The sequence below is a fragment of the Nicotiana attenuata genome, chromosome 10, assembly GCF_001879085.1.
Source record: "Nicotiana attenuata strain UT chromosome 10, NIATTr2, whole genome shotgun sequence".
Lineage (NCBI taxonomy): Eukaryota > Viridiplantae > Streptophyta > Magnoliopsida > Solanales > Solanaceae > Nicotiana > Nicotiana attenuata.
The window spans coordinates 3,786,756-3,811,418 of record NC_031998.1 but is presented as its reverse complement, the minus strand read 5'-3'; the positions used below and the strand labels follow the sequence as shown (position 1 = coordinate 3,811,418).

Below are 24,663 nucleotides of genomic sequence, written 5' to 3'. Positions count from 1 at the left end.
ATTGTTTGATTGGCCTCCTTTTCTTCGTAATTGATCCCAAACTTGCTCCATCGACTTCATTCGTTGGATATAGCCTGCAAAGCATGAAAAGCACTAATCAGAGCATTTGGTTATCACTTTTTACCACAAAGCTATACAAAAAATGTGGTTCTTTTAGGGTCCAATTATAGTCTAATTCACCTATTATCATTCCACAACTTGAAAACAACTCGTTTTTGGTGAAATCCTAAGGATCTTTACACAAATAATCGGTCATATTAATTGTTTATTTTTTCTAACAATATATATAAATTATATATTGATTATACACAATTATATTTATGTAATACATAAATTATACATATATTATATATTCACCGGCTATTTTTAGTTTAAGTGGTGGGGTGAACAGCTATTTGGGTTAATTCTTCAATCCTAAGAAGGATTTTGTTGATGTGGAGATTGAACAAGTTGAATTCAAGGACAGAATGTGTGTGGTACACTAACATTTTAAGGCTTAGATTAGTGGTGAAAGCATACCGCATGATAATATGAATTAAGTTCGCGACATGAGTTTGAACTCTATCACATACAATTTAGATATTTAAATTGAGAAGGATAAAGAGACGAGTTAATTATCCATCGAATTTTAAATCATACGCCAACTGAGGGTAGGAGATTTCTCTATTACACAAAGAAAAGCGTGAGGCACACAAACTGAAAGATTTCTTGATACTTTGTTTTCTTTTTTTCCTGTTATAAATTGAAAATTTTAATGGTGACGAGGTTGATAGTTTTGTGATAAATAAAGGAATGGAGAAGCTTTGGTTGTGAATTCTTGCAGTTTGGATATCTGCTATGACAGGTGGCAGCAGGATGATGGCTTGAGGTATGGGAGATATGGACCTTGATAAGTAATCTCTGGCACTATATTCGAGTATTTGTTTTTTTAATTTACTATCGATTATTGGATCATTGAATATCTGCTATCATCTACCAGTAAAAATACATTAAATAACTCTGAGATGGAAAAAATTATTTAGTAGTAATTTTTATCTCTACTAGAATTTAAATTCGAGTCGCTATTTGTACTTTTTTTTATTTAATAAGTCTAATGAAATTCATTTTTAGGGACCAAGAAACTTGTGTTATTAAAACTATTTATGAAACAAGGAAAAGGACTATTAGAATAATAATCGGAAAAAAAAAAAAAAAGTACCCTTGATTCAAGTATTTACCAACTTAGTGAAGTACGTCCCTCCAAATTTGGGCAGATTAAAAAAAAAGCGATTGATTACTCCAATTGGTTCTCGCATCCATGTGCCCAAAAGGATGGAGGAGTTCGGTTTGAGAAAAAAAAAATTGATACAAGCTCAACATAATGGTAATTGCCAAACAGAATTCAACCCCAAAGACTATAATACAGGCTCAATAAGGCAGAGTAAGTTGATAGAATGCAGTGGCAATTACATACATGGGCAATATTATGATATAACTAAGAGTTCAATAGAAATGAATTTACTTCTATCTCTCACAATTGGAGTAACAAGTTGTATGATCCTACAAAACATACAACTCTATCCCGCGTACCACAACTCAGCCAAAAAATATTTCCAGAGGTAAAGACACAAGCTTAGGTTCCTCGAGGGGAAAAAAAACGAAAAATGCAGCTGAATTGAGGTCTTGAATCCGAAATCATGCTCACTTGTGCCCGCGGAAGTACAGGTAGACTTTCTGCAGTGACAGTACACAGACATTGTGAGAAGCAAATGAAATTAACAAGAAATAGTTAGCAGCCAACAACATTTTCCCCCTTCTAATCAATTGTCAAATGACATAATTGCTTAGGGATTTGAAGCAATTCATACGAGTGTGATCTATTGAACTAAGTTGGAAGCAGAACATTGACATATGAAAAACTTGCACCAGTGAAATTTCATTTTTTCCGTATGACCTATATGAATGAACTTCGATTTGTATTCATGTTGTTTCGAAAAGCAATGATGCACAAGTTGCCTGCTGCTGCAGAGAACTACAAATACTGAGTTTTTTTTATAAGGACCTACAACTACAAATATTGAGTTTTTAAAGCAAACATCAGTATATGTAATTAAACATTACCAATTCTTGACACTAAGTTTCTTTTTACCCCCAGTTAATGTTGTATAGCAAATTAACTGGAACTAGCATCGTATCACTTTTCATTGTTATCAAGCATCTATAGTATCTAATTATCTAACACATTCAACAAGAGTTCAACAAAAGCCCCACCCTGCCATTTGCTATCTTGAGTTTCTGGATACATTAAACTCCTATACAAGTCGGGGCTTCCACTCCGTCCTAAGACTGATCAAAGAAGAGTGAGGAACCTCTCATTCGTTTTTGGAATTCGACAAAGGAAAGGGATTTCACACCATCGACGGACACCAACCACACACACCCCAAAAAGAAGAGACGACGTTTTAATCATAGAAAGAACTCCCAAGAAAACCAACCTTTTCCATCCAGAGGAAAGCGACTAGAATATGTTTAATGTGAAACTCTTTTTTCTTTATGCTTCGAGATCGAAGGACATTCCAAGAAACTTTTGGAATCAAGCCCACAAGCCAAAGAAAGTTAGCAAGTGCAAAAGAAAAAAAGGCAAAAAGAAGGCCACTCGGAACAAACGCAAAAAGAAGATTGTGGTCAAAGTTTACGAAGTTGATGCGTAGATAGTTGATTCACAAAATCAGAATGCCAATTCTGTAAATGCTAACCTGCAATACCCACAAGCTTAGCAAAACTTCCAAGCAAAAAAGGCCAAATCCAATCAGATAAAAGATCTGCAAGAAAAGGAGAAGTGAGAAGATCTTATAAAGAGAAGATCAGAAGCATGATAAAAAGATATTATCACATAATCATATTTTTCTGTAGTTTCGAGTTTCAGGTAGCTAAAGAGAGTTCTACCCTTTAAAATCAGTAAATACAACTACTATGGCGTGCATTACAAGTTAATATCGCTGTAAGGTTCAAGAAATGAAAGGGCAGTTAAGCTGAAATCTACTTCAACCTGTTAAAGTGATGATCAATGAGAAACGATTGAAAGATTTGCTCGATTTTGCCAGCCAGTTAAAAAAAAAAAGAAAAAAAAGAAACACACAATTACCTTAATTTGAGAATAAGCATAAAAGATGGTGAAGTTGGCAAAACCTGATGAGGTGCTTTGAAGGCTGATATATGTTAAAAGAGAGGCAATACCAAGGTGAAAAAATGTACATATACAAAGAGGAATGAGAACAAATGACAGGAAGTGCTGAGGATCGGAAACAGCAGACTTAGAGGAGCCACTTGGTAATCAAACAGTGACTTGCCTTAAGTGGAATAATATACTTTTACCCTATTTGTTAGCATTTTTAACTGGACTAAATTAATGCTAATTGCTACCTATGTATGTAACTAGAGGCGAAGAATCATATAAGCCTTACAAGGTCTTATTCATTTCATAAACATCCCTATATCAAGAAGTAGCAGCATGAGACTGATTCTCAAGAAAAACATAATCAAAGAACCATATAGAAATGTCAATAAATTGCTTCAATCTTTTAATCTCCCCCCCCCCCCCCCCCCAAAAAAAAAGAGTGAGAAGTAGATAACTTACCCCAACCAACAGATGGTCAGAGAAGACATCAATTGCCGCAAGTATGCCCCTGGAATGAGTTAAAAAGGGAGCAGATATAAATGTCAATGATAATCCAAGAACGTTAAAAGTGCTAGCACACCACACTGATTAGGAGGCACCAATACTTCACATTTTCCCTTTTCATGAACTGAGAAGAGCATCTCTACAATATGAATTTTAGACGAGAAAACAAGATAAACAAGAGAACCAAGAGTTACATGTGTATGTATACAAGCAAGTGAATTCTATTAATTCCATCTCAAGAACACATCTAAAGGAAGGGCAACCAGCAATATAAGGGACCAGTGTTATAATATCCATCAAATGCAGGATCCATTAGTCATAAAAGTAAGCATGCACTTTTCAGTGCAGGCAGAGGTTTTTGGGTTTCATATTTCATTATTTATAAGTTTTACAGCACACACACACTTCTAAACTTCAACTTTAGATGCTAGTATAATTTTCAACACTTCTGTAAAATTTGTGGAAAAGGTATATTCATAAAGGTACTAGCTAAGAATTATAACCTCATACACGAAACAACTTACTAGAAGAAGCACATTGACTAAGACTGTTGCATTTCATAGTAAAAAGTTAATTCATCTCACTAAGAATCATAAAAGCAAAACTTACGTTAAGGATCTTCCGTGAAAGATAATGGGAGGAGCAATAGCAGCAAGTATGCAAAATCCAATGTGGAGCTGCACATAAAGTCAAATTTTACAGAAAATCCTGGGATATAATTAGAAAACATATTATCACTTTGTCAGTACAACATACCATGTAGAACATGAAAAACCAACCAAATTTTAGTGCACTCTCTGTCCTGCAAATCCAAACATAAGTGAGCACAAAATGAGTCATCGTAATAGAGCATTGAAAATAGAATAGAAAAATAAGAAGAAATCCTTTCATACGATAAGAGGGGATGAATTAACAATAAAAGATTGTATACCTCATCGCGTTATAAAGGGGTCTATACCACAATACATACGAAAGGGGACATCCAAGTAAAGCATATATTACAGCAAGCAAAAAGATTTTGACACCTAAGGAAAGCAAAGACTAAATAAGGTCAGAAGCAATGTAAAGAACTAAAACAACTAAAAAAACAATGTCATAGAAAATGGAACTTACCACCATCTCTTATCCAACAAACAGTGACAGCAATAACATTGAACACAAGGCAAAGCACGATACCTGTAGAAAAAGTTCATTACAAAGCATGGAGATGATGAAAGATGAAGACTTGTCCATATAGCACTTGAAAGAAAACGTTACAAGTAGGACAAAGGACAAAAGAATAAGTCTTATGGCCACAAGAAAAGATTTTTCTCCTATTCTTTTCCACCAAAGATATAAAAACCTCGTCATAAAACAAGGAATCAAGGTTGACTAATTTGATTGCATCCTACTCTAGATATGTTTCTTATTTGAATCGGGAATCTTGTGTAAAGTCAATGAGGAAAACTGCATAGAATCTTGACATATAGCTTCCCAGTCGGTAAAGGGGTTAAGTAGTATCCATTGTTAGTGACAAAAAATTCTCTTTAAGTTCAACAAACTTCACAGCTGGATTGTTGGATTTGGGGAAAAGAATCTAACTGAACTCAACAGAACCTAATGCTCCTCATGTCCTAAAGCTATTGGCCTTTTGGCCTGACGACAAAGATGACAAGGCAGAACAATTTAAACTAAATCTGGTACCATTTTTAGTAATGCCACAAAAGCTCTGAACTGCAGAGGCGGGGCAAGAATTTCAAGCTTATGGGTTCAGAATTCTAAGCCTTAAGTTACTGGGTTCTAAATTAATAATTTGTGCGTAATCAACAAAATTTTCAAGAAAAATACAAGGTTTGAACCAAAGCCACTGGGTTCGCCGAACCCGTAGCCAGAACACGTGCTCCGCCCCTGCTGAACTGCATATGTTACATGACATCAGTTCCTCTCCCAAAACAAGAGAAGAGTAAAGCTGTCCATCCTCTCCATTCCTTTTTTTAAAATAGCCTCGTTGCCATTCTACTTTCTGCACTAACTTGCTGCATGCAAACCTTTCCATAAGCTTGGGCTAAAATGCAGCAAGATTGACATTCCAATCTTTTCGTCTTTTAAGTTTTAAGTAAAAGCACAAAACTGAGAAGACCCTTAGTAATAATCACCCTGCACTATCAATTAAGGGGAGAAAAAGAAAGAAGAGCCGAAATTGGTGTAAAATCTTCATGTTAAAAGTCCAATGTTGTGCCAAATAAAAGGACATCAAAAATGTGAATGTTTGCAACATCTAATTAAACCCTAAAAAAAAGAATAAGTAACTTCCTAACATACAAACAGTCCTCTACAAGAGAAAAGTGAACAGAAGCGAAGAAGTGCAAAGAAGCACACCTAGCCAACTTGCAAAAGCCAAATACTGCATCCTTTGAGCATGAACTGGTATTTCATTTGCTATATCGTGATGAATAATTGGAAAAAATGGCGGCCAGTTCTTATCATTGGTCGGAACACCAGCTAAATTGAAGCATAGAAAAAAAAACGAATATCAGCATGTAAGAGAGAAAATGTGCAAGATAATTTCAGCACTCTCCCACAAGTCATATTTACCGCTAGCAACAGCATCTTCTCTTCGTTTTATCTCCTGCAAAACCAGCAGTTCATGAGCGCATGCATAAGCCACAAGATGATATGCAAAGCAAAATAGACTAGAGAACACTAGATAGGTTGAGGGAATTTGCCATGGTTTGAAAACATGCAGAAAATAAGTAACTCAAACAGGATTTTCAAGAGCATTTCCATACTTAGGAGTTAGGAGTAGTACACAATTGGGAAACAATAAGGAAATAAAATTTACAAGATTTATATTGCACACAACAATTTTGGCTCAGAAGTCAGAAACCAACCCTTTCTTTTTTTTCCAGATCTTCTGCCCAGGCTGCTAGTTCCTTTTGCCTTTTCTTGGGATCCTGATTCACAATTCATGAGAACTGATTCAGAAAATCCAATGCTCTATGGTGAAATGCAAAGTATAGCTATAAAATCATTACATTCATTGAATCCAACGGAATATCAACAGTGGCATCATTCTTTTGGCCAAAACCAAGAGTGCTAGCAATCATTTGCGGAAAGCGTGATTTAGTTGCAGGAGCAGATCCACCATTCTGCAAGAAGAAACAAATGAGAAATGGGAGGAATTTCGCATTTCATTACCATACTGAAAGTCACCAGTGTGTTCATAAGTATTAGTGTATAACAAATGCACAAATTAAACATGCACGCGATGCATCCCTAGGCTCAACTAGCTGTAAACCAATGTCACAGTTTTTATGCACTATAAAGCAATTGGCAGTTCTATGATAGTTCTATGAAAAATATATTCAATTGTTGTCCTCATACGGAAGCAGGGCAGAGAGTCATCCAAAGGAGATTAAAGTCAACCAGACAAGGTAGGGTAATGGCTTTTTTATTAAGTGCATGATAGATGAGATACAAGAAAGTTAGTATCAGATGTTAGGATCAGCGCTAAGGATTAAAGTAAGAAAAAGGCTAAGCTATTTTTCGATAAAAGTATCCAATGGTAGAAATGTATGAACTAACATGCCTGAGAGAGGAGAGGGCTAAGGACAGGTAAAGTGTATTACGGATAATTCTCAGCACATGCTGAGAGGAGATAATGAGATCAAAGAGACATGGAGGTATTATCTAGATCAAATGTTCAACTCCAATAACGAGGGTAACTTTATATACCTCTGTACTTGTGCACAATAGAAAATTTAGATACACTTGTAGAATTAGACTTGTAAAGTTAAAGGTGCCATGAAAAATATGAGGACTAGAAAACCTGTGGTCCCGATGGTATCTCCATGGAAGTTTGGAGGTGTCTTGGAGTTGGAGCAGTATGGGTTAATAAGCTTTTTAATGTTATGCTAAAGAGTAGAAGGATGCCAAACGAGTGGGGAAGAAGTATCCTGATTCCAACATATAAGAAGAAAGGAGATACTCAAAGTCCTGCGAACTATAGTGCCATCAAGCTTATGATTCAGAAAGCTTCTTGCTTTAAAGAACCCCTCACTTACCTTAGGAAAAATATATTTTAGTATTAAAACGAAATGGAGTCCAAGAGGGGAATGGATATAGAGAATGAAAAATCGAAAAAATATATTTTAGAATGAAAAATCGAACCCAACTAGTTTAGATGAAAGCTGATTACTTGACTAAACTAAGAATTTACTTACAAAAATAAATGACTTTATAAATGAGATTTTCTATTTTAATGTTTTTTTAGAAATCCACTTCACTTCTTATTAAAATTAATTAAATACAAAGCTAGAATCACTTTGCAACGAATTTAATGTATTCACATAATATTTCACCTCATCCAAACTTAAAAATTTGCTGTAATGCAATATAATCTTACTTTACAAAAATGAGAAGTTTACAGACAAGGATATCCTAATTTGTCATTCCCATGAACGTAGGACTCAAGGAACAAAAAAAAGGATCTTTACGGAAATAGTCGGCCGGATTCACTGTTTATTTTTCTAGCCGGTATACACAAATTATATTCTGTTTATACAAGATTATACACATTATACATTTACGTATATTATATGTTTGCTGGCTATTTTTAATTTAAATGATTGAATAGGCAGCTATTTAGGCTAATTCTTCACAAACAAAAAATTACTCAAAACAAGAATGCTGCTTTATAACTAAAATTGTATTTTTAAACTTGAATTGCACAGATCTAGATCAGGACAAAGACCTAAATTGAACACGTACCAAATAAAGACCAAAAATTACGCTAAAAAAAAGCTAGAGCGAAACGGAAAAATAGTTAGATCCAATCCAACGAGGAAAATGAGGGATTACCGAAAATGGATTAATTTGTGGTTCCTCTTCATCAAAGGGATTTGGATCATTTCCTCTACTCATTGTCTCTTTTCCTCTATACCCTTCACTGCCCGTAAAATTTGCAGATAATATTTCCGAAATTGAAGTAAGAGTTGTAAAATCCGTATCTGATTCTGTAAATATATATATAGTAGTTGTAAAAGATAGTAAAAGGTGTAGAAAGATAGTGACAGAAGTGTTCAATAGAGCAGCAATCCCACACGTGTGTTTTCTGATACTAAACTTTTCTCTCTTTGACTTTGTGTGCTGAGTGAGATACTCATGCCTCATTTGTGTTTTGTTTTTTTAAAGATTAATATAGAGGGCGTTTGGCTAAGCACTTACAAGCTTATAAACACTTTGCCGCTTATCTACTTACTTGGCAAAGTTAAAAGTACTTATAAGTAAAAATAAGTTAAAAATTATAAGCTGGTCACCCCCAACTTATAATCTTTTAGCTTATAAGCACTTTAAGTTTGACCAAAATTTTTACTATTTTGTCCCTACAATTTTTTTTTTAAAATAAAACTCACGTATCCATATGTCAAACCTATTTTGTCCTATTTAGGTTATTTGTTTACTGAAATTTTTTTTGTCAATTTATTAATTATTATTATATAATTTATTGATTATATGCTTATCAAATAAAGAAATTATATTTATTACAAAAATTATCTTATCTAATCACAATTATATTTAAAATAAAATGACAAATATAATATTTTGTATTTGAATCGATCTCGAATCTCAAATTTTGAAGAAATTGCACCCTTATAAGTGTAAACAGTTCTAAGGTTATTTAAGTCATTTTAACAGAAAAAAAGTTTATCAACACTTTTTTATCAAACACTGCGGCAACTTATTATCAATTTCAGCACTTATATCCAAACACGTAATTGTTTATTTATTAAATCAGTTTCAGCACTTAAAAGTGATTTTCAGCACCTAATGCTCATCAGCTAATCCAAACGAGTTCATAGTCTGAATCTGAATACACATATGAATATCAAATTAAGACATTTGAATCTGAATATACATCTGAATATTAAGATATGTATTAAGATCTGAATACTAAATAATTAAGATTGTTTGATTTTTAACATTTGAATGTATAAAATTTATTTTTATTTAAAAATTAATAAACAAAAAATTCAAATGAAATTCTGCGGTAATTAATCTAATATTCTATCAATAAAAGATATAATTTTTTAAAATATGGTAATTGCCGGTGGTGATGGCTAACAATGGTGCTTGTGAATGCCGACTAGAGGCGGTGGTTGGTGGTAGGTTTGATTTGATGGTTGCGGTTCTGGGTAGTAGCTAGTGGTTAGTAGTGGTGGCTATTATGATTGAGGATGGTGGTGGTAAGTGATGATAGTTAATAATTGCGGGAGGTGCGTGGTGGTAGTTATGATTGAGGAAGGTGGTGGTGGGTGGTAGTTGTGGTAGTTGAGGTAGATGAGTGTTTGTTTATGTTTGAGAATGATGGTGGTGGGAGTGGTGCGGATGGTGGGTGGCGGTAGTCGATTATGGTAGCAGCTATGAATGAGGATGATAGCGGTGGTGGTGGTAGTTGAGTATGGTGGTGGTGGTGCTGGCAGTGGCATGGTGGTAGTTGATAATGGTAGGCGGTGGCAACAATTAATAATGGATATGGATGATAGCATTTTAATCATACAAACATATTCAGACCCATTAAGTGGTTGTGAAGTAAAAAAAAATACTTAATGATTAAGATCTGAATAATTAAGATCCAAACTTTAAAAATAAAAGCTTAATTATTAAGATTCAGACCTCCATTAAGTGCAAACAAATGAGGCCTCAATGTCGCATTCTTTGATTGGTCAAGAAATTTTTAAAAGAAAATAAAATTTAAAATTGTAGTCTAAGTGGGCGTTTGGACATAAGAATGGAAAATTTTCGGGAAAAAGTGGGGAAAAAGTCAAGTAAAAATGGTATTTGAAATATTAGAGTTGTGTTTGGATATTAATATAATTTTGGACTATTTTTGAATTTTTATAAATGATATGAGGTGAAAATTTTAAAATTTTATTTTGCAGGTTTTCAAAATTTCAAGAAATTCCGAAATTCATAATCAAGTGAAAATCGAACTAATTTCAAAAAGAGTGAATTTTTTTCAAAAATATGAATCTTTTTTGGAAGAATGACATTGTATAGCCGCTTTAAAAATAATAGCTGAAAATATATAGAATTTGTATGTTTTTTTTGTATACATATACATTCTGTATGTTATATACAAAAATCATACAAGTTTTATACACTTTTTCAGCTACCAAATGTAAATAGTTTCTGGCGCGCGCTAAAAGTAATAATAACCCATCTTTTTTTATGGTCAAACGGCCCTAAATTGGAATAGAAAAAATACTAATTAGAATAAAAAAAAATACTTATTAGTCGTGACTTACCTTGTTAGTAAGAGTTTGAATTCACCTTGTAATTCCATTTCCCACTTCTCCTCCCCGCTCTCATATGTATGTAATATTTATAAGGCAAAAAGGCCTTTTAGCCATTTAAACTTGTATCGAATTTTCAGCCCGGTAAACGTTACAAATTTTTCAATTTAACACCTCTACTTTACAGAATAAGGAGTAATAAACATCTCTGACCGCTGACTATGCATACGTGAAAAAAATAGTACTGACATGGCCAAACTAAATGCAAATCACACCTAAATGGCGCGTAAACATAGTAGTTTTAATAGAAAAATTATTAAAATAAATAAAAATATATAAATAATAACAAAAGATACAAAATAATAAAAAAGAAAAATTAATTACCCAACACTTCCTCCCACCTCCTTTGTATCCACCCCTTTTCCCCATTCTTTCTGTTTCTTAGAGCAACTCTAACCTTGTCCCAAAATGAATATTTTCCTTTTTGGGGGACAAAAATGGGGAAATTTCACTCCAAACCTCCCCTATTTTTGTCCCCAAAATGGGGAGTGAATAATGTCTCCCCAAATTTGGGAACACACTATTCATCTCCCCGTTAACTATCCCCATTAAAATATTATTATTTTTATTATTTAATCTTTTAATTTAACTTTTTATATATACTTAATTATATTTATATAATATATTTATCTAATTAATTTTTCATCATAACTTTGATGTATAATTTTGAAAATTAATTATCGTGCATCTATTTTGTTTATGTAAAATTGGTAGTTAATTTTATTATGAGTTATAATTGTATGAAAAAGATATAACCATCACAAAAAAATGGAAGGCACGCAAATATAAAATATTTGATATTGCTAAAATTGAAATACATTAAAATTGGAAATATATTAAATTAAAATACATTAAAATTGAAAATACATTAAAAATAGAAATACATTAAAATTGAAAATATATTAAAATATTTATGTAGTATTTCGAATGAATTTTATCGTTATGTAATATGTATTTAATTAATCTTGTATTGCAATAATTTTACTTTTATTTGTATTATTAGTTAATCTATAATACTTGCTTACAAATTGTAAAATTTTATGGAATTATTTTAGTGGAAATTACAAATTAATGAAAATAAAATATGGAATTTGTTTAATGAAAATTAAAAAATAAAATTGAAATGAAAGATAATAATATAATATAGAATAGAGAAAAATGGAGGAATGGTTGGCCCATTTTGAGGAACAATGGGGGCAAAGGTTGGAGATGCCCTTACCCGACCTTTCCTCCCCATGCCTCTTCATTCTTTTCTTTATTGACCTTTAGTTGAAAAGGAATAAGAAAACTCCTTTTTTTTTTAATTTATTAATTGAGTATGAAGTTTTAGTGGGAAGAAGGTAACCCACAACTCGATTTTAGGCAGAAGAAAATTGCAACAGTTTCCCCGATCTGGTCGGATGGTGATGGATGATTTGGGACGAAGTTCTGGTGGAAAAAAGCTCTCTTCTTCACATTTAAGTGTTTGGAGTATGTTTTTTCTTAACGAAGGGGGTGATTGTGGTTTATGGTTAAGGTCACTATTAGAAGCTTTCCGATCTGGTCATGGTCATCTTTTTTTCTTTTTTTCAGAAAAAAATAGCGGCAGGGGTGAAATGCCATTTCTGATCTGTTTTGTCTGTGCCAATAGACTTGGTGAGAAGGAAGTTTCGACGGAGATGGTGATTGAGGTGGTTGAAATCAAATAGAATAAGATGTTTGGGCAGAGATGGTGGCTAGATATTGAAAAAATGAGTAGGCAATACGGAGAGCGAATTATTCATCGCCGATCAAAGACATTACAAGGGAATTCTCCAGCCAACTTGAGTTTATAGCTGGTTTATGAGTTTCTTGCAGGTCTCAATTGTGGTGGAGGAGAAAAGAAATAAAAAAATAAGTTAAATTTTTGACAAATTGAAACTAAAAAGGTGGGACCTACAAATTACACATATCAAATTATGAAAGGTTAGGCATATGACATGTCATTTGTGTCATAGCAATTGAGGAACACGCTTAGATCTATGTGTTTATTACCCCTCATACATAGAAGTAGAGGTGCTAAATTGAAAAACTTGTAAGTTCGTTTACTGGGTTGGCATCCGATACAAGTTTAAGTGGCTAGGAGTCTATTTTGCCTATTTATAATTAAAAAAATAGAATAACAAAGAAAAAAGAAAAGCAATAACAACTAGAGGCAGATCTAGCTCGTAATCTATGGGTTTATGAGAACCTAGTAGCTGTGAACCAATTGTTATTATTATATATTAGTATGAGATGATTGTACGAATTTATAAACTTCAAATTCTATACTCTCCTCTAAATTAACAACTATGCTTTAGTTCCAAAAAAATATTTATTGAGTCATTAGTTTATTTATTATAAATGTCTCCATACGTGTTTTGAGGTGCATTCTTTTTTCATGGATTTAACACATGAAAGACCTTTTTTGGACGTTAAAGTTCATATGGAGGACCCATTGTTTGCTATAATACCAATACAATCTCTCTTTGACAGTTTGTGTGCAAAAGTGAGATACTCAATGTGGCATTCTTGATTGGTCAAGAAATTTTAAAAAGAAAATAAAATTTGAAATTTGAAATCTAAATTTTGATAGGAAAAGATACTAATTAGAATAAGAAAATCTCTTGCTAGTCCAATTAATTGGCTACTTGAACTTACCTTGTTGCAAGCAACTCAAACAAGGGGTTGAATTTTAATATAGCTGGCCTTATATATTGTCTATTCCTTTATTGCAAAAATGTCGACGACAACAACAACAAGAAATTTAGTGTAATTTCACTAGCTAATATTTAAATAGCATCCTAATAATGGCTATATGTGCACTTATCCCCTTACCCAATCGGCTGACTGGTCAAAGCCCAATTACCCGAAATGCGCCCCCCAACACCTCGCGCACCCCGAAATCGGTGACAGTCCCTTTGCTCTTACGCGGAAGAAGAAAACCCTTTGCTCTCCAAATTCAAACAAAGCAAGCTCCATGGAAATGCAGAGGAAAATCACTTCTAGAGAAGACCGACTTAGTAATTTGCCCGATGCAATTCTAATTCACATCCTCTCTATGTTGCCGGGGTGGCACAATAAAGAAGTTGCGAGAACGAGCGTATTATCTAGACGATGGAGATTTCTTTGGAAGTCCGTCCCAATATCACTCTATTTCGACTTCCCCATTTGTGAAAGCGAAAATGACAATCTCTTTTACCTGGCTTCCATTCATAGAGAGCTTTATTATTGGAGGAATTGCGAGAAAATACAGAAATTCAGGGTCTGGCGCCTTAGGTACGAGGATCGTTTTGCTAAAGATATTGATTTACGGGTACATTTTGCAATTAAAGTTGCTAATGTTGAAAGTTTTGAACTTGGAATTATCGATACAATTCACCAAAGATATGAGTTTCCTCAATTTGCATATAAAAATGCATCGTTGAGTGATTTGGCTTTATGGTACTGCCAACTCAACCCTACTGATAGTGTTAATTGGAGTAGTCTCGTTTCTCTTTCACTTGGGTCCTTGCCTTTGGCTGATGGTGTAATGGAAAAAGTATTATCTGGTTGCCCTAACTTGGAATGCTTGGAACTGGATAGTGTTTCGGGCATTCATCGTTTGGAAATCAGCTCTGTGAAGCTGAGAAAATTGACCATACGCGATTACATAAGTGAGAATCCTGACCTTTGCCTCGAAATATTAGCTCCGTATATTCAAAATTTGCAACTTTCTGGGTATTGCATTGACATATGTATCCGACAGAGAAATGTGGCTTCACTTGTCACTGCAGTCCTTTATTTAAATTTTGATTTTGGGAATCACGACTTGGAGAAGGAGGGTAACTATTTGAAAGAACTTCTTCACTGTATTGCCCATGTCGAGAATCTTGAATTGGGTCCATGGTGTATCAAGGTTTATTCATACTCTTCACTATCTTTTTTTGTTTTGGGATTTCTTACTTGCTATTGAATCATCAATTTAGTAACATTAACAGTTCCACTACTTAGGATAATCTGATAATTAAGTTGGTACGTACTAAAGAATTACATTCTCATGGCCAATATGGTTGGACAGTGGCAGCACATTGAATTAAGACATTTCCAACAAAATTTGGCTGATAAACACTGAGAATAAAGAGTTTTGCAATGGACAGAGTAAAATTTGGATTGATTTACATTGATAAATACTCTTTAAATCATGTGAATGGGGTTTTCCAAGTGTTTAGAAGTTCATCTTTGAATTTTCAAACCTATCATGAACACTAAGATGTGGCTAAATGCAGTCGTCTAGTCCAAGTTGTTTTATGAGTTATTCAACAATTTGCATTTCATTTATTAAGTATGTCATATTTCCTTATTTTGACATACTGCGGTTTATGTATATTTTGTTTATAAGTTCCTGTCCGTACTGGAGTTGAAAGGGTGGCAGCCTCCACCATCAAACTGGAAATTCATAGAACTTCCAGCCTTGCAACAATTGGACTTCCCTGGACTTTGCAGCTTTCTCACGTATTCATTGGATCTTGAGGCATTGGTCATTGACTGGTGGTACAATGATCAAGAAAGAGTAAGTTTCCATTAGACCTTTATTTTTGTTACTTCATGTTATCCATATCAAACAACTACTGATGGAAGAATAAAACGATACTTATTCCAACATATTTCTAATTTTAAGTATTTTATGAAAATAATCATAGCTTCTTAATTTAGACCACCTTAGTGATATATTTTATAGATAATAATAAAAGATTACAAAGAGGGGGATTGACTGCCTTACCTCTTCAAAAAAGGTAAGACTTGAACCGGTTCAATCCTCAAGTAAGGAGAAGATTGAGGAGGTTTAATCTTTGATAATAGTGTAGGAGATAAGCCTCTAAGGAGTAAGCAAAATCTGATTATGAAGACTCCTATTTTGCAGTGTGAAACATAGCTAGCCTAAGTACTTATTGAGCTTGACAAGAATAACTTCTAGCTTGTGGAGACTTGCTACCCTGTACCTATGTTGTTCGGACTCTCCAAAAATATCGCTGGGTGCGTGTCGGATTCTCCAAAACCAGTGTATTTTTGGAGAATCCGACACGGGTGCGGCAGTATTTTGGAGAGTCCGCGCAACATAGCCCTGTACACTGTTTCCGTAAGACTAATATCATGTCTGGATATGCTTCTAAATCAACTTATTTTGAGAAGTACTTTTTTCGAAAGTACTTTTCAAAAAAGTACTTTTGGCGAGAAACAATTTGTGTTTGGATAATTACTTTGAAAATTACTTTTCCGCAACAATTAGTGTTTGGCCAAGCTTTTAAAAACTGCTTCTAAGAGCATGTTTGGCCAAGCTTTTGGGATGCCAAAAGCTCTCTTTTTGTCAAAAAAAGTATTTATTTGGAAATATGAGGTGTTTAGCATAAATAGAAAAGTACTTTTGAGCAGCAACAGAAACAATTTTTTTGCTTTTGGGAAGAAGCAACAAATTCTAGCTTTTTCCAAGTAGCAGAGGCAGAAGCAGAAAATTAATGTTTTCAAGACAAAAATATCCTTACCATAAATTATATTTCCTAAATTATCCCTTATTAATTTAACCTTTACTTTTTTTTTATCTCTACCATCTTTTCTTCTCGTTTCTATTTTTACCGTATTTTTATTCTTCTTTCTCTTATTCCTATTTGGAATAATCTTTCTAATATAAATAGATCTCTTGTTCTCTTTTGTTGTTTCTTCTATTCTTCGTCTCCTACTAGTCTTTGAAATAGCAAGGTTGATTACCAGATTCAAGCATTTTCTTCATTAGGTATATGATTTTTTCTTTTATATTATACCAATATTATATGATCTCCAGTTTGTAATTTATTTGTACTTTTTTTGCGTGCATGCAGATAATATAATTGACATAATGCAATACTACCTAGTTTGTTATTTTCTCAAGAATTGATAGTTTTTTCATACAGGTAACTTGTAAGCATATATGTTCCTACCAATATTATTGCTTTTATATACGTATATTTTATATTGATTAAAATCTGTAATACATATTACTTTATATTTTATATTCTAAGTACATAAAAATAAAAAATTAGTTAAATTATTTTATAATAAAAATTTAAAATTGCTCTTTTTAAATAATGTTAATTCTAAGTAAACTTTTATTGTCCTTTATAGTAATTTGACACCCAAAAGTAGTTTTTGGAAAAGATTGGCCAAACACAATTTGCTTATCAAATTTTACAAAAAGTGCTTCTCAAACAAATTGGCCAAACACAAACTGCTAATTTTCAATAGTATTTGTCCGAAAAGTACTTTTCAAAATAAGTAGTTTTTGGCAGCTTGGCCAAACGGGCTCTAACTTTATTTTTCTTAAAAGTGTTTTTGAGGAGAAATATTTTTTTCTGCTTCTCAAAAAACGCTTCTGCTTCTACTCAAAAGCACTTTTTTTTTCCTTCCAAAAGCTTGGCCAAACACCTCAACTTTGAAAAAAAAAACATGGAGAAGCTTGGCCGAACATGCTATAGAAAAGAGAACAAGTGAGAGCAGTATTCTCAAGTAACATGTGAGCTCACAGAAGGTTCTAACCGGGAGGTTCATCTTGTTGATTATTGGAGGTAAGCTTTGGGCCTTTTTCTGAATTTTGAAGGAAAGGAGCTGCCACTTGTCAACCCTTAAGTGCCCCTAACTTCTCTTGGTAGAGTTAAAGCTGAAATATTCTTCTCTGCGTCCAATAGGTGGCTGTATCCAGCTGAAGAATCAGCCACACCATTGCTTCTCTGTGATAGTGTGTCACCCTGACTTTTTCACTTTGAACAAACTCTTTAATCTCTTCAATAATAGGTTCATAGCGCCAAGAAGGTTTTGCAACTCCCGACAACATTCACGATAAGTGAGAGTCAGCTTCCACCCAAATGTTTCTAATACAATGCTCAGGACACCATTTAAGCCCATAGGAAAGTGCAAATGCTTCAGCCGTATTGTTTGTTCCATGGCCTAGTGGGACTGCATATGCCATAATAATATCACAGAGTTCCTCACTATGCCACTTCGTCCCCATTTTCCTTGGCCGCAACTGCCGTTCATGTTTAGTTTTACCAATCGTAGATCAGTGTTACAATAATGCTTGTCCATCGAGGTGAGTATTTCTCAATGTGTTCAATGAAATTGCTTCAGGGAATTGGTAGTTCAAATTTTGGAAATTTCAATTGAATGTTGCTTTGCATGGATTTCAGAATCTGCTTTTTAGTGTTGAAAGTTGATGGTTTATTTTTGCTAAATCTGCAGCAACATGCTTATTGTTCCTTTTTTGTGTAAGAAATTTAGCAGATTTCTTTTGTTCTCTCAATTTTATTTTTCTCAAGAAAATAGTCCAGCTTGAGTTACTTTTGCCGAAATTTCATGTTGTCACTGTCAAAATTGATTCTATGAGTAAGTCAATTCGACAGACAACTTTTTTGTAGTTGTAGGAAAAAGACTTTTAACAAGGGATGTTACTCACCTTCATCCGTGGAGATACAGGAACAACTTCAATTAAACTTTGAAACATTTTTTGCTGTTTGTGTGTACCACTTTGTAACATTTTCTAAGCACTTGACATGTTCCTTGAATCTAAAAATTCGTCACCTCTTTTTTCTATCCACAATCAACTCCTTGGCGTTCTACTTCCGCCTAAGATTCTAAGGAGAATAACTGGCTAATATAGCGGATTCTTTCATGCAGGACCTACTGTCAAGGTACGCAAATGAGGATGAACAGATCAAGAGGTTTGAAACACGTAATTTTAACTGCTCATTTCCACATCTGAAGACCATCGAGATCATTAACTTTCATGGACCACTAAGTGAAAATAAGTCGTTGCTGCCATTGATAAAATATTTTCTCAAGCATGCAACTGTGCTTGAAAAGGTAGTCATTGGCGCCATATTCAAAGAGAGTGATATGCTGGATCATTTCGAAATGACACAGGAGTTACTAAGCTTTCCAAGATCCTCTCCGCATGCTTCAATTGTCTTTTCTTATCGATAATCTTTGGCCCCTCTCGTTTGTATTGCTTGCAATATACTTAATAGCTCTTACTTTTTGTTTGAAACTGACATGAGTGGGTTGCTCTAGTGGTGGACACCCTCCACTTCCAACCTAGAGGGTGTGAGTTCGAGTCACCCTAAAGCATGGTGGGGAGTTGTTGGAGGGAGAGATGCCGAAGGTCTATTGGAAACAGCCTCTCTACCCCAGGGTAGGTGTTAAGTATGATGTATAACTGCAATGAACTTTTTCAATTTTATCCCAACTTTTAATCTGGCTGGAGGTAAATAGAGTAGATATATCTTGATATTTGTATAGGGCAAATAAAAAGGCAAGTAAGACTACTTAAGCCTTGGTAAATAGAGTTACCCGATACCTTAACATGAGTTGGACACACACTCGCTCCTTTCTATGGGTTTATTCCTTTGCTGTAATTTTCCTTATGTCATCCTTTGTATGATCACTGCCTGTTGTAAAAGTTGGAGCGCTTTTAGTAACATTAGCAGAATACGTTTTATTCCTTCGCTGTAATTTTACTCAGAAATGTGTTCTTAAGATGAGTATTCTGGACACAAATGACCAATATTTTATAACATATTTATTATACTGGAAAATTCTCATGTTCACAAGTCCCAGAAAAATTATTAGCTCAAGAAAATTTCTTCAAGATGTAATGAGTAGGGGCAATAAATAAAAGATACTTTCCTAGTTAGACTTTTGGTCTAATATTACTCTTTTCGTTAGCATTTGTTTACCCCTTTATCCCTGATCGAACTCCAATTGAGGTGTAATTTAAACCATAGTTAAAAGTTGGGATAAAATTGAAAAAAATTTCCACGATTAGTGCGGTCATATGAAGTCAATGGAGAATCTCAGGCCAATAAGCTACGACAACATTATTTTATGTTGGAGTTCTGCTAATCTCAAACGTAGGGCTGTCAAATCTAGCCCAAGCACAAATAACCCTTCCAATTTGTTCAATGTTGGACTGGTGATTGACCCGCTCATTTGTTAAACTCAGCTCATCTTAACCGAACCCATCTCAACCCAGTTAAAATTTGGTTGATTTCTAGCCCAAATTGATCAACGAGTAATTTGAGGGGGAAATTCAAAAATAGCCAGATTTACAAGTGGTCATTCAAAAATAGCCGCAGTTTCAATAGCAATCGAAATTTAGTCAATTTCATGTAAAGATAAATCTGAACAAAAATACTGTTCAAAATCCGAAAAATACTCAGTATATTATACTGGAGTTCCAGCATAAGTATATTGGAACTCCAACATGTTATAATGGAGTTCCAGCATAAGTATACTGGAAATCCAGCATAATATACTGGAGTTCCAATATAATATACCGGTCCAGCATAATATGCTGAAAGTTCATACACATGTGCTCCAATCTTCAGTATATTATGCTGGAACTTTCCATGTGTTGGAGTTCCAGCATAATATGCTGGAAGTTCATATACAGGTGCACCGATCTCCAATATATTATGTTGGACCGCTCTATGTTGCAGCAAAATAGTAGCTATTTTTTAATGACTTTGCAAACGCTAGCTATTTTTGAATGACTTGTCCGAAAGCTGGTTAGCCCGTGTTATTTTTACGTAATTTTACCAAAATATCTTAGATATGATTTGTTTTTGTTAATATAACCATAACAAAAGAAAAATACTCTTATTTAGTAATTATAAGAAAATAAAACATATTAATTAAAGGTTGGTAAGAATTGGGCGGATTGTGATATGATCCAAATTTTAGTCCAACCTGACCTAGCCCATGAAATTTTAACCAAACCCAGTTAGCTGACTCCACTTACCTAATGGGCCGACTGGTCAAAGCCCAATAATTACCCGAAATTCGCCCCTCCAACTCCAGGCGCACCCCCTCAACTTCCATTTGCTCTCCAAATTCAAACAGCAAGCTCCCTCAAAGTGAAAGTTGTACTCATGGAAATGCAGAGGGAAATCACGGCTAGAGAAGACCGAATCAGTAATTTGCCCGACGCAATTCTAATTCACATCCTCTCAATGTTGCCGGGGTGGCACAATAAAGAAGTTCTGAGAAGCAGCGTATTATCTAGACGATGGAGGTTTCTTTGGAAGTCCGTCCCAATATCACTCGATTTTGACTTCCCCATTTGTGCGAAAATGACAATCTCTTTTACCTGGCTTCTATCCATAGAGAGCTTTATTATTGGAGGAATTGCCAGAAAATCCGATCATTCAGGGTCTGGCGCCTTAGGTACGAGGATCGATTTGCTAAAGATATTGATTTGTGGGTACATTTTGCAATTAAAGTTGCTAATGTTGAAAGTTTTGAACTTGGAATTATCGATACGAATCGCCAAAGATATGAGCTTCCTCAATTTGCATATAAAAATACTTCAGTGAGGAATTTGGCTTTATGGTACTGCCAAGTCAACCCTTCTGGTAGTGTTAACTGGAGTAGTCTCGTTTCTCTTTCATTTGGGTGCCTGGAATTGACGGAGGGTGTCATAGAAAAAGTATTATATGGTTGTCCTAACTTGGAGCGCTTGAACCTTGAAGGTGTTGGGGGAATTCATCATTTGGAAATCAGCTATGTGAAGCTGAGAGAATGATAATAGAAGATTATCCGAACGAGAATAATGACCTTGAGCTCGAAATATTAGCCCCCTATATTCAAACTTTGAAACTTTTTGGATACTGCAGTGAGATACGTATCCGGCAGAGAAATGTGGCTTCACTTGTCACTGCAGTCCTTTAGGTTAATTTTGCTTTTGATGATGTAGAAAGCAACTGATGTTCCAAACGTCAATACCACACAAGAGGGGGTAATTTGTGTGGTACCCAATTTTCGATCTAGAAGAACCTGGTTCTTCTAGGTGTTCTAACTACTACTGTTTGCGGAATTAAAATACAGAAAATAAAAGAACACAAGGATTTTTACGTGGAAAACACCTGGCTCAAAAGGTGAAAAAACCACGACCTACTACTCAGTAGGATTTTCCCAAACATCCACTAAACTCAATGAGCCAAAAACAGCATTTACAAAACTCTTGTAAACCTAAGGATTAACTCTAATCCCAGTGTGGCACACAACCTCAACTGTTGCGACACTTTCAAGTTAACTCTAACTTGAATACTTAAAGTACCTAATACAATTGCTTCTATGAAAGCTAGTAAGGTATAAGTTTTAAATCACCTACTACATTGAACTAGAATAAGAATAAACACAATGGAACTGGTTCTTCTATCTTGTTCAAGTAGCTGCAGGTGTGTACACTCAATCTCACATAAATTGCTTGCAAAATAGCCTTGCTCTTTTGCTCTCAATTTTGCTTAACTTCAGCGTATGTGCATACCTGTAAAAGAGAACAACTCAGTTATTTATTAGATTAGTAATTAGAGTTGGATTGTAACTCAATTTCTGATCCTCCATTTAGTTTGAGTCCTAGACCAATCCAAACTCCAACCCTTATCCGGATGTGTTCTCTTCTTATAAGGAGACATCTTCTCCTTATCCCATATGCAATCTTTTCGATCAGGTCAGATATTCAGAAGATAATGCTGCTTGATCCCCAAGGACTTATCTTCTTCACGTGCATCTCATGTGCATGGGCCATAACAACTGTGTCTCCTAAGATGGACCTGGTCCTTCACTGAGTTCATTTGTAATTCTTCAAAACTTCAACTGATCTTGGGCCAACAACAACTTAGATAAGGAGTGTAGATATTTGAAGGAGCTTCTTCAGAGCGTTGCCCATGTCAAAAATCTTGAATTGGGTCCTTGGTGCATCGAGGTTTATTCATACTCATCACTATCTTTTTTGTTTTGGGACTTTTTACTTGCTATTGGATCATCACTTTAGTATCATTTACAGTGTAACTACCTAAGAAAAGGGCCAAAACTGCCCCTAACCTATTTGCTTTGGTTTAAAAATACCCTCTCCACCTATTTTGTTAAAATTGCCCTTGCCGTTAAAAATCTGGCCCATTCATGCCCTTATTATGACGTGGCAATTGCTTATTAGTCAAAATTAAAAATCCCACTCTAACCCAAATCTAAATATGATTCGTAAATAACCCACCCACGACCCATATTAATCGTTCCAATCCGTTAAGCCCTTTTAGCCCCTCAAACACCTGATTCCATACCCAACTCATGTTCTAATCATTATTTAGGTTTCATTTGTCAAAATTTCATATTTTTTCTGTTTTTATTAATTTATTATTTGGTACCCTATCTTTTCCCTATTCTTCTTCCCCAACTTAATCACCACCGACAGTTTTCCAACCAAATCACCGCCGACGAATTGTGAAGCTAATTTGCTCACATGATTTTAATTAACTCCAAAAAGCTACATGGTGGCACAACAAATATAACATTGGAAGAAAGATAACTTATTCAACCATAAAATCTTAAAATGAAAATGAACTCTCAATTCGATTCCAAAGAATACCAGATTTCACTCAGAAAGTTGATTTTACAAAAAAAATATTAATTTAGAATTAAATTAAGACCGAAAAATCTGAGTGGGAGAGGGAGATCCGTGGGTGTTGAAAGGTGAAGATCTGAAAGTTGAAACCGAGTGGGAAAGGATGATTAGAGAAAATGTGGAGTGGGAGGGTAGGGATGGAAGAGGAGAAGTTGAGAGGTGAAGTTAGGGCATTTTAAAAAGCGGGTCATGGGTCGGGTATGGATGTTTTGGGTCATGGGGTGGGCTAATTAGTGGATGTGGGGTTTAATTTAAGCCAATAGGAAATTGACATATAATAAGTAATAAAAAATTTTCTTAATCAAAACAGGGCCGTTAGTTTCCCGGGATAAATGGGCCGGATTTTTAATGGTGAGAGCAGTTTTAACAAAATAGGTAGACGAGGGGTATTTTTAAACTAAAGCGAATAGGTTAGGGGCAATTTTGGCCCTTTTCCATAGGTAATAAAGAATTATATTCTCATGGCCATTTGGTTGAACACTCGCAGAAGATTGAAGCAAGACCTTTGAATAAAAATTTTGGCTGAACGCTGAGAATAAAAAGTTTGCAATGGACAGAACAACATGTAAAATTTGGATTGATTTACATTGATCATACTATTTAAATCATGTGAATGGGTTTTTCCAAGTGTTTAAAAGTCCATCTTTGAATTTTCAAACCAACCATGAACAATTGGATGTGGCAAAACGCGGTCGTGTAATCCGAGCTGTTTTTATGGATTATTCAAGAGTTTGCATTTCATTTATTAAGTATGTCATATTTTCTTAATTTGACATAATATGGTTTACCTATTTTGTTTATAAGTTCCTGTCCATTCTGGAGTTGAAAGGGTGGCAGCCTCCACCATCAAGCCGAAAATTCTTAAAACTTAATGCAGCCTTAGAACAGTTGGACTTCCCTGGAGTTTGTAGCTTTCTACAAAGTTCATCGGATCTTGAGACATTGGTCATTGACTGGTGATGTGATGATGAAGAAAGAGTAAGTTTCCGTTAAACCTTTTTTTTCTTACTTCATGTTATCCATATCAAGCAACTATTGATGGAAGAAGAAAATGATTTTTGTATCAACCTATTTTTAAGCTTAAGTACTTTAGGAAAATAATCATGATTCTTTTAATTTAGACCACCTTAATCTTAAGTACTTTAGGAAAAGAGGTAAGCTTTAGTTTTTTTTCCCGGATTTTGGAGGAAAGGAGCTGCCACTTG

At 34.5% G+C, this 24,663-nt stretch overlaps 3 protein-coding genes across 3 annotated transcripts; 2 read left to right on the top strand and 1 right to left on the bottom strand.

Annotated features, from left to right (window-relative positions):
- On the bottom strand, positions 1,359 to 8,785 carry LOC109232919 (secretory carrier-associated membrane protein 4). The gene is made up of 12 exons (XM_019398611.1): positions 8,501 to 8,785; positions 6,676 to 6,789; positions 6,532 to 6,594; positions 6,236 to 6,269; positions 6,020 to 6,142; positions 4,775 to 4,837; positions 4,593 to 4,686; positions 4,418 to 4,463; positions 4,271 to 4,338; positions 3,617 to 3,665; positions 2,736 to 2,801; positions 1,359 to 1,713 (listed from the first exon to the last, which is right to left on the bottom strand). The coding sequence occupies exons 1-12, from the start codon at positions 8,561 to 8,563 to the stop codon at positions 1,681 to 1,683; spliced, it is 816 nt and encodes a 271-aa protein (XP_019254156.1). The 5' UTR covers positions 8,564 to 8,785; the 3' UTR covers positions 1,359 to 1,680.
- On the top strand, positions 13,796 to 19,495 carry LOC109232918 (F-box protein At5g03100-like). Its single transcript, XM_019398610.1, has 3 exons — positions 13,796 to 14,890; positions 15,374 to 15,544; positions 18,676 to 19,495. Exons 1-3 carry the CDS (start codon positions 13,811 to 13,813, stop codon positions 18,979 to 18,981), a joined length of 1,557 nt encoding a protein of 518 aa, XP_019254155.1. The 5' UTR covers positions 13,796 to 13,810; the 3' UTR covers positions 18,982 to 19,495.
- On the top strand, positions 20,928 to 21,580 carry LOC109233541 (F-box protein At5g03100-like). The gene is made up of 2 exons (XM_019399428.1): positions 20,928 to 21,070; positions 21,163 to 21,580. The coding sequence occupies exons 1-2, from the start codon at positions 20,928 to 20,930 to the stop codon at positions 21,578 to 21,580; spliced, it is 561 nt and encodes a 186-aa protein (XP_019254973.1).

Excerpts from the sequence above, each read along its gene's own strand:
- LOC109232919 (XM_019398611.1), bottom strand. The coding sequence starts at position 8,563 with ATGAGTAGAGGAAATGATCCAAATCCCTTTGATGAAGAGGAACCACAA. Across the intron at positions 6,790-8,500 it reads CACAAATTAATCCATTTTCG|AATGGTGGATCTGCTCCTGC; the intron begins GTAATCCCTCAT and ends TTCTTCTTGCAG. Across the intron at positions 4,687-4,774 it reads TTGTTGGATAAGAGATGGTG|GTGTCAAAATCTTTTTGCTT; the intron begins GTAAGTTCCATT and ends TGCTTTCCTTAG.
- LOC109232918 (XM_019398610.1), top strand. The coding sequence starts at position 13,811 with ATGTGCACTTATCCCCTTACCCAATCGGCTGACTGGTCAAAGCCCAAT. Across the intron at positions 14,891-15,373 it reads TGGGTCCATGGTGTATCAAG|TTCCTGTCCGTACTGGAGTT; the intron begins GTTTATTCATAC and ends TTTGTTTATAAG. Across the intron at positions 15,545-18,675 it reads GGTACAATGATCAAGAAAGA|GACCTACTGTCAAGGTACGC; the intron begins GTAAGTTTCCAT and ends TCTTTCATGCAG.
- LOC109233541 (XM_019399428.1), top strand. The coding sequence starts at position 20,928 with ATGGAAATGCAGAGGGAAATCACGGCTAGAGAAGACCGAATCAGTAAT. Across the intron at positions 21,071-21,162 it reads GTATTATCTAGACGATGGAG|AGAGCTTTATTATTGGAGGA; the intron begins GTTTCTTTGGAA and ends TTCTATCCATAG.